Source organism: Marmota flaviventris, chromosome 3, assembly GCF_047511675.1.
Source record: "Marmota flaviventris isolate mMarFla1 chromosome 3, mMarFla1.hap1, whole genome shotgun sequence".
NCBI classification, from domain to species: Eukaryota; Metazoa; Chordata; class Mammalia; order Rodentia; family Sciuridae; genus Marmota; species Marmota flaviventris.
In genome coordinates this window covers 171,963,916-171,979,161 of record NC_092500.1, presented here as the reverse complement: position 1 = coordinate 171,979,161, position 15,246 = coordinate 171,963,916, and the positions used below count along the sequence as shown (strand labels likewise).

The 15,246-nt window shown below is 46.7% G+C and overlaps 1 protein-coding gene across 3 annotated transcripts in view; it reads left to right on the top strand.

Moving 5' to 3' along the window:
- Pinx1 (PIN2 (TERF1) interacting telomerase inhibitor 1) overlaps positions 1–13,556 on the top strand; it is a 67,786-nt gene extending 54,230 nt beyond the window's left edge. For 2 of the 3 annotated variants that reach the window (XM_027927199.2, XM_027927197.2), the window contains one exon: positions 12,783–13,556. In XM_027927199.2, coding sequence (XP_027783000.2) covers positions 12,783–13,319 — 537 coding nt within the window. In that variant the 3' untranslated portion in view covers positions 13,320–13,556. The remainder of the gene's footprint in view (positions 1–12,782) is intronic. The other variant, XM_027927198.2, reaches the window with a different exon arrangement.
- The last annotated feature ends 1,690 nt before the right edge of the window (positions 13,557–15,246 follow it).

Genomic DNA, 15,246 nt, shown 5'->3' with positions numbered 1-15,246 from the left:
TGCAAGTAGATGGATGGATCTGGAGACTATCATGCTAAGTGAAATAAACTAATCCCAAAAAAACAAAGTCCAAATGTTCTCCCTGATATGGGGATGCTAACACAATAGGATGGAGTGAAGAATAGAAGTTAAGTGGATTAGAGAAAGGGGAATGAAGGGAAGTGAGGGAGATGGGAATAGGAATAACAGAATGTTTGGACATAACTTTCCTATGTTCATATATGAATACACTGCGAATGAAACTCCACATCATGCACAACCACAGGAGTGGGATCCTAATTAGAACAAGTCATACCCTATGTATGTATAACATGTCAAAATACACTCCACTACTATGTATATCTAAAAATAACAAATTTTGAGATATTGTATCACATTATTCATTTGTGTATTTCCCATTGTATATACACTAGTCTCAGAAATAATGCCAATAAATTGATTATACGCAAAAGAAAGAAAATGGGTTGAGAAGATTGGGGTACAGCTCTTTTTGTTTTTAAGGCATATCCTTTTGGGTATGTAGAAATAACTTTTAAAACTGTGATTCCTTTGTGTGTGGCTCTTCAACCAATTGGTTATAGAAACAAGTTATTTTCATTTTCATTTTATTTTTAGGAATTGCTTTTTTTTAATTTGATTTTATCATATACCTGTTGACTCCTGATTGTGTTCTCCATTTTAATTCTCTTGATTATATTTGTTATTTATTTGCTGCTCTTTAGCTTGAACTTGAGGCCAACTTCAAGTGGAACCCAACTCCCAGATTTTTCATCTTCACAGTAGTCATCCTCCTGCTGAGACAGAGCAGCCCTGCTGCTTGCACTGGTCCTAAAGATCGCTTAGGTTGTGGGGGGCCTTCAGACTTGGCGTGCTGTTTCTCTGCCACCTTCCATTCCTGAATAGAATGATATCAGCCTGGGAACAGATATTCCCATTTTAATAATGAGACACCCGGGAAGTGTGGCCTCTCCCGAGTCCCCAGCAGCTGTTGTTGGTAGTGGGCTGCTCACCCAGTCCTTCCCCACTCCACTTCTGCCATTTTTATATAAAATGTATGATACATCGATGTGCAAAAGCCCTACCCTCTTAAACCAGAATAAATCTAAGGTTTAGTGTCTCAGTTTGGCCCCGAGAACTACTCAGTTTACCCAGATTTCCTGCTTAGTCTAGATCCTTCTACAGCAGCTGTGTCGGCCTCTCCTCCCTCCCCCCAGAGAGGCGGGGTTTCTAGAGGATGATGCTTGGCGCCAAGGGAGTGACCTGCTGTGCCCTGCATCAGGTCGGCATTTGCAGGAGTGGCACTTAGCCTCACTTGTTCCTGGGCTGTATGGGGCTGGAGTTGTCCCGGCAAGCAAGCGTGTCCTGGCCCCAGAAAACACAGGTTGTCTGAATGGAGGGCCTATCCCGGTAGAAGGTTTGCCCTGCGCTGCTGGGCTTTATTAGACACCTGCTGGAGGACCGAGCTGCAGACCACCTGCGCTGTGTGCCCAGGAGCGGGTAGCACAGGGCTTTGGGGCAGGGTTCAGAGCAAGCAATGTGGTAGCTCATTCCCGCCAGGACAGAAGACACAGAATGTCCATCCCTTTTGCAGCAGCTTTAACAACAGATGAACACTCTGTGCTTAGAAAAAGAAAATAGCAGTTCTCGCTGGGCCATGCCATTTTAAGATTTGCAAAAACCCTTCTCTCTTCCCATCCTATACCCTCCCTACCTCTCGGCCCCCAGCCACTCCCAGCCCAGCGCCCCCCCCCCCCCCCCCAGCTGGCTGAGTTTATTGCAGTCATGGCGCTGTCTGCTCTGGAAGGTTGCAGGAAGAGCTGATAAGGGGCTGAGGACAGAAATCTCAGGTCTTATCTCTCCCCAGCACACAGTGCCGAGAGTGCATCCTTTTCCTGTCCAGGACCAGAGACATAAACGAGCCACCTCCTGGCAACAGGGACTTGAGACAGGGCTGGGCCCGCCTCACTTTCCAGAGGAGCCAGAACAGGAGAAAGTGGGTCGTTGGTGTTTGGAAAGTTGGGTAGCACCACTGAAAGTGCACGTCGTCCTCTAGATGAGCTTCGCAAGGAGGCCCTGGTGAGGAAGAGGAGAGGAGAGGACAGGCGGCGAGGGTCGGGGCCGAGGGAGGGCTGCGGCCATCCAGGGCTGGGCAGGGCAGGCTGCTGTGTTTGCTTAGAGTTTTGCCAAGACACAGGTTTGGCCTGAAAGGATTAGATTTGGCTTTTTGTTTGTTGACAGATCAGGCAACTGGTTTTAAGAGCTTTTGTGATAATAAGGAATGGACACCCAGATGGCCTCATGCAGAAGAGTGAAATACTAGCTCATTTCCTTCTGTCCTTCCCTTCTGCCAGGAAAGTGGAAATAACATTCTCTCCCAGATTTTCAGCCCATGATGTCATGAAAATAGGGTGAAAGGAACCTTCCTTGGAGAGTGTGGAGAGTGGGCAGGGCTGGTGAAGGAGCCTTGCTTTTTGCCTGCATCGGAAGGAGCATGGAGGGGGGCTCAGGTGAAGCATCTGGGCACCGCTGTCCCCCACCATGGGCCAGCATTGGGATTCTCCCTTGTCGGTCACTGGGCATCTCAGGAGGTCCTGGTTTGCAACTTCAGACTTACAGTATCGGGGAGCCCAGGGCTGATGTTTGTTGTCAGTTTGAAGAAATTCATTGGCTGGAGAATTCTGACAGAAAATTGTCCAAAGTCCAAAAGTTAATGACAAGTTTAAGAATCACATGTGTTTTATAATATTAAAGGCCCAGTTTACTCAAAAGGTTCTTAGTCTCTTGCCACTGAGTGCTGTGAAATCACCCAAACTGTCACGAAGGGCAGAATTGCAGCAGACCTTAAAAAGTATAGCTGTTGTGCCAGGTGGTGGGCTCCTGGAATCCCAGCAATTGGGAGGCTGAGGTAGGAGGACCACAAGTTCAAGGCCAGCCTTAGTGTTGTAGCAAGATCCTGTCTCAAAATAAAAGATTTCACTTGAGATGTAGCTCAGTGTCGAGTTGCCCCTATGTTCAATCCCCAGCCCCACCAAAATCAAAAGAAAAAAAAAGTACAGCTGTATTGTGTTCCATCCAGTTCCAGGTCCTCAGGAGCCTTCATGAGGGGACTCAGGGGAAGTCTGCGTGCTAGGACATGAGCTCTGGATCCCACCAGCCTGGCCACATCAGAGCTCCCAGTGCGTTGTGCACGTGGACTTCTGTGTAAGATTTCTTCTGAAGAAGGGCACATGGCACTCAATCTGCCTTTGACACAGTAAGAGTAGCTGTGCGTCCACGGCTGGCTAGTGGTTCTTTCTGAGGCCCAGGGAGACCAGGGACCTGTCCACGGTCACACGTTCTGTTAGCCATGGTTGGGTCTTTTGATGGCCAGGTGGACATGCACACCTGCTTGCCTTCCTAGTGAGGAGCAGCACCCGCTCAGAGCAGGTGTGTAGACCAGTCCAGGACAGGGTGAGGGCAGAAGTTAAGAGTAAGCATTTAAGAGCTTTTGGAGGTGTCTGATAGTCATTTTTATAAATTGGAATTTGTGTTTTGTATTTGGAAAGGTTTATTTTCCCAATCTTTCTGATTTTTTTCCCCTTGTATTTTACAAAAGTCTTGGCCTATGGTGGATTGGAGATGTAAAAAGGCAGATTTAAAAAAAAAAAACTATTAGCCCTGCACCCCTCATGGTTTGAGACTCTGATTAGGACACTGTATTCCACAGGGCTGGCCGTTTAGGGAAGGCAGACACACTTTGTCACATTCAAAAGACCACTCACGGCTTTAAGGAATCTTTTTGGATTCTGAGCAGGTGGGGGGATAGTATTTCCTGTTCTTTTTCAAGTTTTAATGTCTTTCCTGCTTATAAAATTTTAAAAATCATAGCTGTGTAAAATCAAGAGAAGCAGTAATTCCGGGATTGTATATTTAATAGTAGTAACTTTGTTTTTCTTGATCTCCTTTGAACTGTAATCTTGATTTAATGGATTAGGGTTTTTCTTTAATAGAAGTGTTTTATAGTTGGTTTTGTTGTTGTTTGTTTATTCTAAAATGAATTGTTCCAGTGTATTTTTGGTTGTGATGAGGATATTTAACATGAAATGGTATATTATTTTTGTACTATTTAAACATGACTCATTGAACTCAACTCATTGAATTCAGAATTAATTTACTCTTACTAACTTTAATGCCTTTTAAGAATAAACTCCTCTACCAAATTTACTTCTAAAACTATTTTTTAAATATTTTTTAACAGATTTTTTTAAAGAGAGAGAGAGAATTTTTTTTTAATATTTATTTTTTAGTTTTCGGCAGACATAACATCTTTGTTTGTATGTGGTGCTGAGGATCGAACCCGGGCCGCACGCATGCCAGGCGAGCGCGCTACCGCTTGAGCCACATCCCCAGCCCTTTTTTAAATATTTTTACTTGTTACATTGATTTCTTGTAAGTTACAGAGTCTGTAGAAATAATAGCCTCATGTAATATGTAAGAATTGAGAGAGGGGGAAAAAAAGGAAAATTTTTAAAAATGAGAGGGGGGACCTGTTTTTCTTGTCAACTATATTAGTCTAAATTAATTTGCCTTTTTCTTAAAAATAATTTTGACAGATTATTCCATAAACATACATTCTTTTTCCTGTGATCTAAATGATCTTGCTCTCTAAAGAATCCAGGATCTTTTAAGCTGCTGAGCCTTCTGTGGTGAGATGGAGGAGGGCCCTCCTGCAGCTGTTTGTCCGCCTCTGGAGAGCTGGTGGAGAGAACCAGCTGACCTAGAATCACAAAATACAGTCGATTTGGAGTATTTTTAGACTCCATCCGCGAGGTTGTGCCTGTGTGACATTGATCTTCTCTAGCTCTGGAGGACCTCATTTGTCTTCTGATGGCCAGGGCCTTGTGAGATGTCATCCAGTGAGTGGCGGCAGCTTTCCAGGCCTGGGATCTCGGGGAGGCAGTGTTCTGAGGCCAGTGCCTTGAGAGGGGGTTGCCATGCAGAACCGTCCCTGTAAAACACGTCTGTGTTGGCTTTTCTTAATGAGTGGTCATCGGAGCAGCTGACTAGCAAATAGGGAAAGAAAAAGAAGAAATAAATGATCAGCTTTGTTAACATTGGCGTTCTTGTGAGGAATTGGCATTGTTGATTTCTCTCCCAAAGGCCAGCGAGAAGCAAGATACTCTGTGCTTCCTAGTTCCCCATTCTCTTCCCTGAGATATGTCCAGTTTCTTTCTTGGAGTCTGAATTCCTAGCAGAGTTCTGATTCCAGTTATTAAAAGGAGATCATCGATTGGGGTCACTTCACTTCATGTGTGACACTTTCCTTGACTCCTGTCCCTTGCTTCTTGAAAACCAGCACAGTCAGCAGCCTCTCTGCTGTTGAGAGGCGTAATTCAGCAAGGAGGCGTTCTATCACTGCCGGAGGCGCAGGTGGAGGACTTGGTCCAGGCCTGAAGCCCTTCTGTTCCCTGTGGCTCTGTAGCCCCCTCATCAGGGGCAAGAATGTCTCAGGACCCCCAGGGGATGCCTGAACCCTTTCCTAACCTAAGTACTTATCGCATACTGTGTCTGTGCGATTTCAGGTGCTGTAGTTAAACTAGCATGAATTTCTTTTTCCTTCTGCACAATTCATCAATACAAGATTTATTTTTACTATAGATCTTTGTAACCTCAGCATCTAATTTGTTTTCCTTATTAAGTTAAGAACCTTTACCTTTTCACTTAAAAGAAGCACTTTACAGCTTCTTTTTGACATATCTGAATTGCCAGCATCACTATTCAAAGCCAGCTGAACAGTTCTCACAAAAGCAGATCATATTTTATAATAAACTTGCCTATTTCCCATTATATACAAGTAGTCACAGAAATATCATTAACCTGATTATGAAAAAAATGGATTCAGTATATTAGGGAGCCAGTTCTTTTATACACATCCTTTTGGGTGTGTATAAATGACTGTTTTAAAATGATTTGGAATTTTTTTTTCAGTGTAGTGGCTATTTAGCCAACTGGTTGTAGAACAAATTTGTTTAATTTTATAATACATGTATTTATTTAGCAAATATTTACTTAGTACCTGTTATGTGTACTTGCATTAGAAAACATATTTTCACAAATTTTTTTACTGATGAAATTCAGAATTTTGTGGACCCTGGTAACTTGAAATTTATATTATTTTCACATGTCATGAAATATTCTTTTGATCCCTCCCCGAACTATTTAGAAATGTAAAAATAACTCTGATTCTTAGCTCTTGGGGTATACAGAGAAAAGCCCATAGCCATAGTTTGTTAGTCCGTGTTCTAGGGAGAGCCTTCCTGACTGCCTGTGCTGTGCTCCTGTACCTGTGCACACGTGGGGGCACAAGCAGTCCTCCCTGCATTTCCCAGTTCAGTTGGGGCATAGTTCTCATTCTGTTGTTAGAGTTTGACTTTAATATGGCTTTAAATCAAAACTGCTCTTCAGTGTTGGGGGTTTATTTATTTGTTTAGGCTCTGTGCACTTGCTAATGCTAAAAGTGATTATGTCTCCCAGGCAGATTCCCTGAGGTAGTTATTACCAAGACTTGGTATTTTTAACCTAATTCCAAATGTGAGTGATGGGTGTCTTGATAAGAGTACATGCTTTCACACCTGGAGTACGAAAGGAGCTCTCTTTCAGTAAAACACTGTTTTCACTGATTTAGAAACCAGGAAGGAAATACATGAAACCAGGAAGGTGACACGGAGAGCAGGAAAAGAAGTGGTCGTGCAGGGCACAATCCCTGCTTCCCACCAACAGCTTTGACCTGTTGCCCGCCTGCCTTTCGGCGGCCGACCTTCTGTGATGACTCCCCACAGCTGGAGCTCATGTTGTCAGACCAAGACACAAAGTAGGTGCCCTTCGCAGATTGCTGTCTGGGCTTCCGTGGAGCTTCCTCCCCACTGCTGGCCATCTTCAGGTGCGCTGCCACCTTCTGCGCCATCTGCTCGAGAGCTCTCTTGCTCTCCAGTCTGGCAAGAATGGCTGTACTCAGCCCGCCCCACAGGAGGGTGACAGTTCCCGTACCACCTTACAGTTTCCCGGTTAGCTTGTTCCCAGGAGGGTGACCATGGTAACTTGTAGAATAATTGACCAGAGGGAGACAGGGATATTTGGCCCAGTTCCTGTGTGTGGCTAAGGGCCACAGGGAGTAAGCCGCAGACACACCAACTGGAACGCGTGCATTCCTTGCAGAGTGAGAGAAGCATTTTGCATCCAATTAGAAGTAAATGGTTTTCTCTGATTCGGAAGACGGTACTACAAATTGCTGATTTCTCTTTGCTTCCTACCCTCCCCACCCCTTCCTGACATTGGCCCTGCCTAACGTGAAGACAGATCCCTGATGACAAATACAAAGCATATGGTTCAGTGGGTGGTGGCAGGAGCTCTTCCAACCCTGATCCAGTCAGGTTTGATGTTTGGTGCTTTCCTTAAATCTCACCATTAGAGAGTGAAATAGAATACAAATGAAATATAAATGGTCCCGGCTCAATGAAACTTATTTCCTTTAGAAGATGCTTGCAAAGCAAATTATGTGAAAACAGAAGATGGAAGCAACTAACTGCCAGTCATAGGAAGTAATGAGAGATGGTTCCACAAGGGGTCTGACTTGTTGAAAGAAATGGTCTTACACTTAGCTTCAAGAAGTTCAAACGAGGAACCTAAAAGAACATTTAGGCCAGCACAGTGAGTGGTTAAGTCAGTACAGCTGCCCAATCAGTTAGAGAGGGTGTGGAGCACACACTGGGTGCTCAGTGGTCTCAGCATTACCTTCATCCTGGTGAGCCACAAGGTCACCTCATGCCTGGATTTGGATTTATCTGCCTGAAATGGATGGGTGCCATTTCTGCCTTCCAGATGTAATTTGTCAGAACTGTTCTGCTGGGAGATGTACGGAACATTTTTTCAGATTACTCCCTTGCCGAGCTTTCTTAACTTTTCACAGACTAATCCAGCACATGGTGATGACAGGCTGCAGTGGAAGCAGGCGTGTGCTCATCACAGGCAGTAGCCAGCAGAGCTAATGACCCAGTTGCTAAACCCAGTACCCTTGAGTTCTGGGTGTCTACTCTTTTCTTTCAATGAGAAAAGTTCATTGAAAGGATGACTGTGCAGTGACCTCTGGGTCTCAATGTGCAAATCAGAAAGCTTGAATCATCGTGCCACTTCAGATCAGTAGTAACATCCGAGGAAGACCTGTGCGTTGAAAGGCTTTGCCTCTGAAATCCTGTCCCTGGACAGGTGTGTCTGTCGTGAACAGTCTGACTTTACACATGTGGTGCGTCTGCTCCAAACACCTCACTGCAAATTGGTTCCTTTCCTTGCCCCAGAAGAGACTGACAGCATTTTTCTGAGAATAAGAAGAATCCCCTCCATTTGGCCATTTATTGGTGATCCATCTCAGCATACCTGTCTGAATGTCACAAGAGCAGAGTTCTCCAACGCCCAGAGGAGCCTTTATGGACAACGCTTCTAGCTTCCATGCCTCCATATAGAGCACTTAAAAGAAGCAAAGAAGAAACTCATAATTCTGTAGATGTTGGAGAAAAGTTGGCATCCATGGTTCCGATATCCTCCATGGACCTCAGAGGGTGTGACGTTCACTCTCAGTGGTCCCACTCTGCAGGGCATCTTTCCCTTGCTTCCATCCGCTTGCTTTCATTTTGTCGTTGTCAATCCCAGGTTGCCAGAGACGGACTCAGGCATTCTGATTCTTCTGCTCTCAACATGGCTCACACTATATACCCATGAACCACTTGAATCTGCCTATTTGCAATGAGGATACTGAGTCAGAGAGAGCTAGTATTGGAATGGACCACAATAGCCAGCCCCTGCATTGGGAGTTCCCAAATGGCAGTTGCTCAAGAGAAATTCTTGCTGCAGGTAGAAGGCGGGACTTGGGTTTTACTTCCTGATTTAAAACAGACTTTGTCAGATAAATTTACATGCTAATTTGACAAATTATGACTCTCTCTTTTTTTTTTTTTTTTTGGTACCAGGGATTGAACTGAGGGACACTTGACCACTGAGCCACACCCCCAGCCCTATTTTTTATTTCATTTAGAGACACGGTCTCGCTGAGTTGCTTAGGGACTTGCTTTGGCTGAAGCTGGCTTTGAACTCTCTGTCCTCCTGCTTTAGACTCCCGAGCTGCTATAACTACAGGCGTGCGCCACCGTGCCCAGCAAATTATGACACTCTTAACCTTGACTTGAGGATATTTTTTATTTTTATGAATTACAAACAGAGAAGGTTTTTTTGTTTTGTTTTTTTTTTTTTTTTTTGGTCTCCTTCAAAAGTGGTGTCTCTGTTGACTTTTTTCTTAGCCTCTGTCCCTCTCATCTGGGCATGGACTCTGGTCCCTGGGTCATGTGTTTCAGTGTTGGGATGGCTTCTGAAGGAAGGAAAGGTGACAATGTGGGCTAAAAGTCAGGGTAGGGTGGGGAAGGAGCAGGCACACTGCACATGGCAGCCTGGTGGCTAGTCCCCCTCCTGTCACTCCCTGGCCGTGAGACCTGCAAATGATGTGCCTTGAATCCTGCTTCCTCCCCTGTAAGGTGGAGAGAGTGCCTCTCCCGGGTGGCTGTGAGCTGTTCAAGAGCCACATGACTAAGTGCCTGGCCGCCTTCTTCAGTGCTCCTGGGGATGGTCACTTCAGTGCAGTTTCCTCACATGACTCAGCTTGAAGTCCCATGAGGGTCTTCTGGCTTTAAATGGTCAGGGGTCTGTGACTTGGGACTTAGGTTTAAAATAAATTCATATTTTAAATGAAGCTCTACTTTGCGTCAGTTCTTTCAAATGCATTCTTACATGGGATTTGGTACTGAGCAGCATCTGGCTCTCTGAGCTCTTGGGAACACTAGTACTGGGTGTGGTGTGTGGACCAGCACTCCCTTTCTGGTGGTGAACACATTTGTTCAGGTGTCAGTGCAGCCATCAGTTGTTCCTGCTCCTCTTCGTGGCCTGAGGCCCAGGTGGGGTCTCTGTGACTGAGCTGTCTCTGCTGCCTGCCTGTGCTGCCTCTCCAGGCCTTCCCTGCTGTGCTCCACAAGATCGCCCAAGGGACCTCAGAAGTCACTAATTTAACCTTATTTTGAACCTTACTTGAAGTATTTGAGGCCCAAAGAGGTTATGGGATTTGTCTAAGGACTTTCATTAATTGACAGCAGGAATTGGGATTTTTAAAAAGATTTTTCCTGGATCCCTCAGCTGAAGTCAGTGTTTGGCAAGGTGATTGGTGAGATGCATCTCCCTTGGTGGTATTTTATATGGAACCAGAGGTTTTCACGTTTTGTAAGTGTATTTTACTAGTTTTTAGAACACCGTTAGCAAACTGGAACATTCTTTGACAAAATTGTGAAAGTCATGTTAAAATAGTAGACTGTTTTTTGAGGATGTGTTTTGTGTTTACTGGACATTTGTGAAGCTGCCAGTTGTCTGTTTCAGAATACTCAAAAAGTAACTGATGCTTTTCTCAGTCCCCATTCACTGTAGTGTATAAAGTCTAGTGAAATTGGGTTTCCCGCTTCAGGTGAGTAGTGTGAGTCCTGGGTACCGCTCCTGCAGGACCGGAGCTCTGCATTCTCCTCACTTGTGTCCATGGGTTTTTAAAGGCCACACCTGCTCCTGTGGAGGAGCAGGTGCGGCCCATCACTGACCAGCACTCCCCGGCAGGTTGTTTGTCTACACATAGGGACAAGTAAGACTTGTGTGCTGGCACTACGGTAGCTTGTCTTGTGACCTGCTGAGCTTGATGTGAGTGGCCTGGGGCTCCTGAGTTCTGTCACCAAAAGAGCTGCTTAGGAACAAACCTATCTTCTGGGATTACAAAGAGCCTCTGAATTCAGCAATTGACTCAAAAATGTTCTTGGTGTGATTGCTACCAACAGTCAGCTCCCCCAACTAAACTATTAAAAGCAGGGATTAAGGAGGCAGTGATGGCTAGTCAGGATGAGGAGAGGAGGGTCTGATGTGGCAGAGCAACCATCCTGAGACCTCTGCTGCCTGGGTGGACCGCACTCCCAGCACCCATGCTCCGGATGGTCATGAAGGGTGCACTTACATGGGCAGCGAGGTCCTTCTTGTCCATCAGCATGATGGGGCAGCACCAAGAGCCTGGAGAAGGTGCCCCATGCCGCCATGCAGAACTTCAGCACCTAGTCAGCACTGCAGGGATGGAAAGGCCAGGTGACCTCATTTTGTCTCCTGGAGCAGCTATTTTTTTATTCTCAAAATTACTTAGTGTGTTTCTAGGAAAAATTGAATGCTGATAGATCATTGACACTTCTTCCCAAAATTTTGGTATTTATCCCACTGTTCTACATTTTGTTTTTGAAATTTTAAAACTGAATACATGATTTTATTTTTTTAGCTCAGAGGCAATACAAAATGAGGTTACTGTTGATTTGATAAGTAGTCATGAGAATAAAGGTACCCCTTGGTAAGGACATTTTGGGGCAGTGGCCACTTGAGCCCCAGTTTCCCTTGACGTAATATTGATTCTGCTGGAGTGTCAAACAGGACAATTACTTTTGATTCCACTGAGCTGGTTTTTGAGAGCCACTATGACAAGAAAATACAGGGTCTGTTTGTGTCGTTGGTTTAGAATTAAGTCAGCTGCACAAGCAGAGCATTGCCAGCCAGTCAGAATAGTCAGTAGAGTCCTGACTTAGAAATTACTTCCTTTATTCAGAAACTCCTCCCCAGGCCCCAGCACACAAGGGTAGCTCAGCAGCCTCTTTTGCTAAGACTAAATGAGTACGAAGGAAGGGACCAGGTCAGTGGGAGAGCCTGACTTTAAGGTTATAGTTTAGTGACTTGATTATTGTAATTGTGTCTGTGGGCAGAATTTTTCTAGACGTTGGCTTTTCTTAAAGCATATTCCTTGAAGTCTTCAACTTGAAGAAAGTGACCTTTTTCACACATTCATGTCCACCACCAGCAGCCAGCCAGCCACAAGCCACATGGTGTGGAGTTCATTGTTTATCCCAAATTCTTGTGCTAGGCATTTTGTCTCCTTTCTCAAGCTTTCCTGCTACATGGATTTATTTAAAATTAAAAGGCAAACCTCACCTCATCTCAGCTGCTGCTTACGAGTGAGTAGTTCCTCGAGTTTAAAAGCAAGGCGACCACAGCCATGGGTGGCAGAGAGGGACGGGGCGTCTCCCTTCTCCCCATCCCCACCAAGGGAAGGGGACCCCCAGGCTGACCTGCTCGTTCAGGGAGGAGGATGACACAAGAGCTTCAAACTGTGCCGTCTCCCCGGGAGCAGCTGCCACATGGCCATGCTCTCCATTTGGCTGGAGAAAAAAGGTGTTCCCAACAAGCCAGGTCCAGGTTGAGATTGGCTCCTGTCCTCACAGGGGGGTTAATCTGCACATGGCACAGCTAGATCGCTGCATCAGCATGCATGGATCTGTGTATTCCAGGATGGAGCCAAAATCCACACCAAACAAAGACCCAGAGCTCCAGCATTGCAGTTTCCCTGGTTTATTTATGAGACTGGGGACTGAGTCACCATTTATGGCATGGTTGCTGGGGAAGTGTGTGCTCACAGGTTCTCCCAAGCAGCGTGCAGCTGGCTTCCTATGTGCGGGTGTCTGTTCTAGCTCCTGCCCTTAGTGTGGCCACCGTGCACTGTGCTCCACTGTCCAGCCGGGCAGCATGGGGACGGCAGCCTGCTGAGCCTCACCCCCAGGTGCAGGCGTGCTGGCTCCATGCGGGGTTCTGGCTGCTGCGCAGAATGAACAGCTGAGCTTAACCACCTCTTAACTCTTCCCCAGCAGGACGGTCCCAGCCCCTCCACTGCAGACGGGAGCGAGACCTCCACGACGACCACCAGCGCCTTCACCATCCAGGAGTACTTTGCCCTCCGGATGGCCCAGCTCCAGAGCAGGCCCCGGCTCCCAGCTCCCCAGCCTGGCCTCTCGGAGACCCAGGTGGAACGGAAAAGCAGAAAGAAGAAAAACAAAGAGGCGGCAGACAACCATGACGAAAATTACTCCCAGCCCAAGGCCAAGCGGTCTAAAAAGGACGAGAGCCAGGGCTGTGTGGCCAAGAAGAGAGGGCCAGCCGAGTGGCAGCCCAGAGGGCCCCGTGGGGATGAGCACTCAGAGGTCCCTGCTGAGGGCTGTGTGCAACCTCCTGGTGGCCAGGATTGTACCCTAAAGCCCAAAAAGAGGAGAGCAAAGGACAAGCCACAGAGGCCAGCAGAGGTGGCTGCAGATGCCACACTGGACAACGAAGGTCCCACGGTGAAAAAAAGGAAAAAGAAGAAGAAGAAGAAAAAGGAGGAGGAGGAAGCGGCAGCTTCCACATGAACTCCCGCCAGCCCGGGCCTTCCGACCACTCCGCTGTTGTGCTGCCGGGCAAACTCTTTGGCCTGGAGTCAGAGCTGTCAGCCCCACGCAGCTCGGGCATATCCTTCAACGTGCCCGTGGATTGCCGAGTCTCGCCCTCTCGCCACATTTCCCCAAGTCATTGTCCCGGGGGAGCAGTTTTAGCATTCCAGATCATGGCTCTTTATATAAACAAATAAATGTCTTTTTAAACTCTGAGCCCTTCACATGAGTGTTTGTGTGTATTCATATGCACACACAGTTGTGTATGAGTGCATGTGTGTGCACATCGATGTCCTGTCTGCATTTGCTCTGATTTCCTCCAGCAACCACGACCGTGCTCCTTCTGAAGGACCTGGTCTAATTAAGGGATTAAGAGCAGAGGTTTAGAGTCAGATAGCTCCTTCTGTTCTGTAGCCAGCCATACATTTCTGCCAAGGAGGAATTACATGACTGCATTCCCGAGCGAGAGGGCTTTTGTTGTGTTGTGCTTTGGTTCCTCTCTTGTGAGCAGTGGCAGCCGTGTGTGCTGCGGTCTTTCACCCACAGACTGACTCTGGAGACAGTTGATTTTCAGCTTTCATTAGAGGCCTCTGGCAGTTCCTACACCGAGTGCAGAGTCAGATGTGAGTCTGTCTCAGTGTCCTTGAGCACAAATCACCCATGGTGGGCTCTGCTCCGTGTGTAGTGATCAGGAGGTCCTCATAAGATTCAGAGAACTGAGAAGCGAGGACCATGAAATTGATGTCCCTGCAGCATCTCCAGGCTGGGACCGCCAAATGGAAGTTCTTCAAAGTGTAAACATTATGTACGTAATCAGACACTGTCAGCCCTGCTCAAACCAGGTGGTGATGCCCCGTGATGTCTGCACTTCTTCCTGCCACGGGCTGGCCTGCACTCCTGTGCCTGGCCCATCCCTGCCTATGCAGGCTCGAAAAACAAACGCAGGTGTGGGCTGTGTAGTGTAGCCCTGTCCCCCCAGCCGGGTCCTCCCCTGCTAGTCTCACTCATCTCTTCCTCCTCATCCTCGTGAGCTCTTGTTTCTTGCTTTCTTGTTTTTGGTTCTAGGTTATCCTGGTCCCTTCCCATGCCCTGCTTCCTGTCCTGCTGGGGCAGTCTTGTGCCACTGGCCCTGCTTCTGATGGGGTGTGGCAGGGAGGCCTGGGCTCACTTTCTTCTCCACTTGATCTATAGATCACTGCTGGTGGCAGAACCAACACTCATGCTCTTCTGACCTTTTGCCCTTGACTTTAACTCTCAAGGTCAAATGTTATATAGGAAGCATGTCCCTGAAATAGACAAAATGCATGGAGAGTGTTCGGGTGTGGTCTCTAAGAACACCATACAGCGCCTACCATTAAAAAGACACCCCCGCCCCGCCACATGGAGCAGATTCCTAAGGACTCAGCATGAGGACTCATGTGTTTGATCGAGTCTCCCAGGCCAGCCAAGTCCCGCTTTCCTTCACAAGTTACAGATTGCTTGTCCTTTGTCCCGTCTTGTACATGAAACTGTAGATCCAGGAGGGAGTGGAGGTATTGGGGACCCAAAGGCACTGTTCTGACAAATACACAGGAATGATTTATTTTGCCTTGTGTTAATTTCATCAATACAAATGAGAATACAACCTGGGAATTGTGTGTGGGAGTGTGTAGGAGGCAGGTGAGGGGCACTTGGTCTACCTGTCAGCAGGGGCTGGGAGGAGCTGGAGCAAAGGCCCTGTTTTTTGGGGTTAGGAAGTCCATACAGTCAAGGTTACTTCCTCGAATGTGGCTCTGCAGAGGGGATGTAAACAGGTTGTTATTACCTTAACAGGTGCAGAAAGTACTCCTGGATGACTTAAAAATCGATGGTGTCCTGAGGATGAGCCCATGCTTAGCAAGGAGTGGACAGTGTGATCATTTGATGT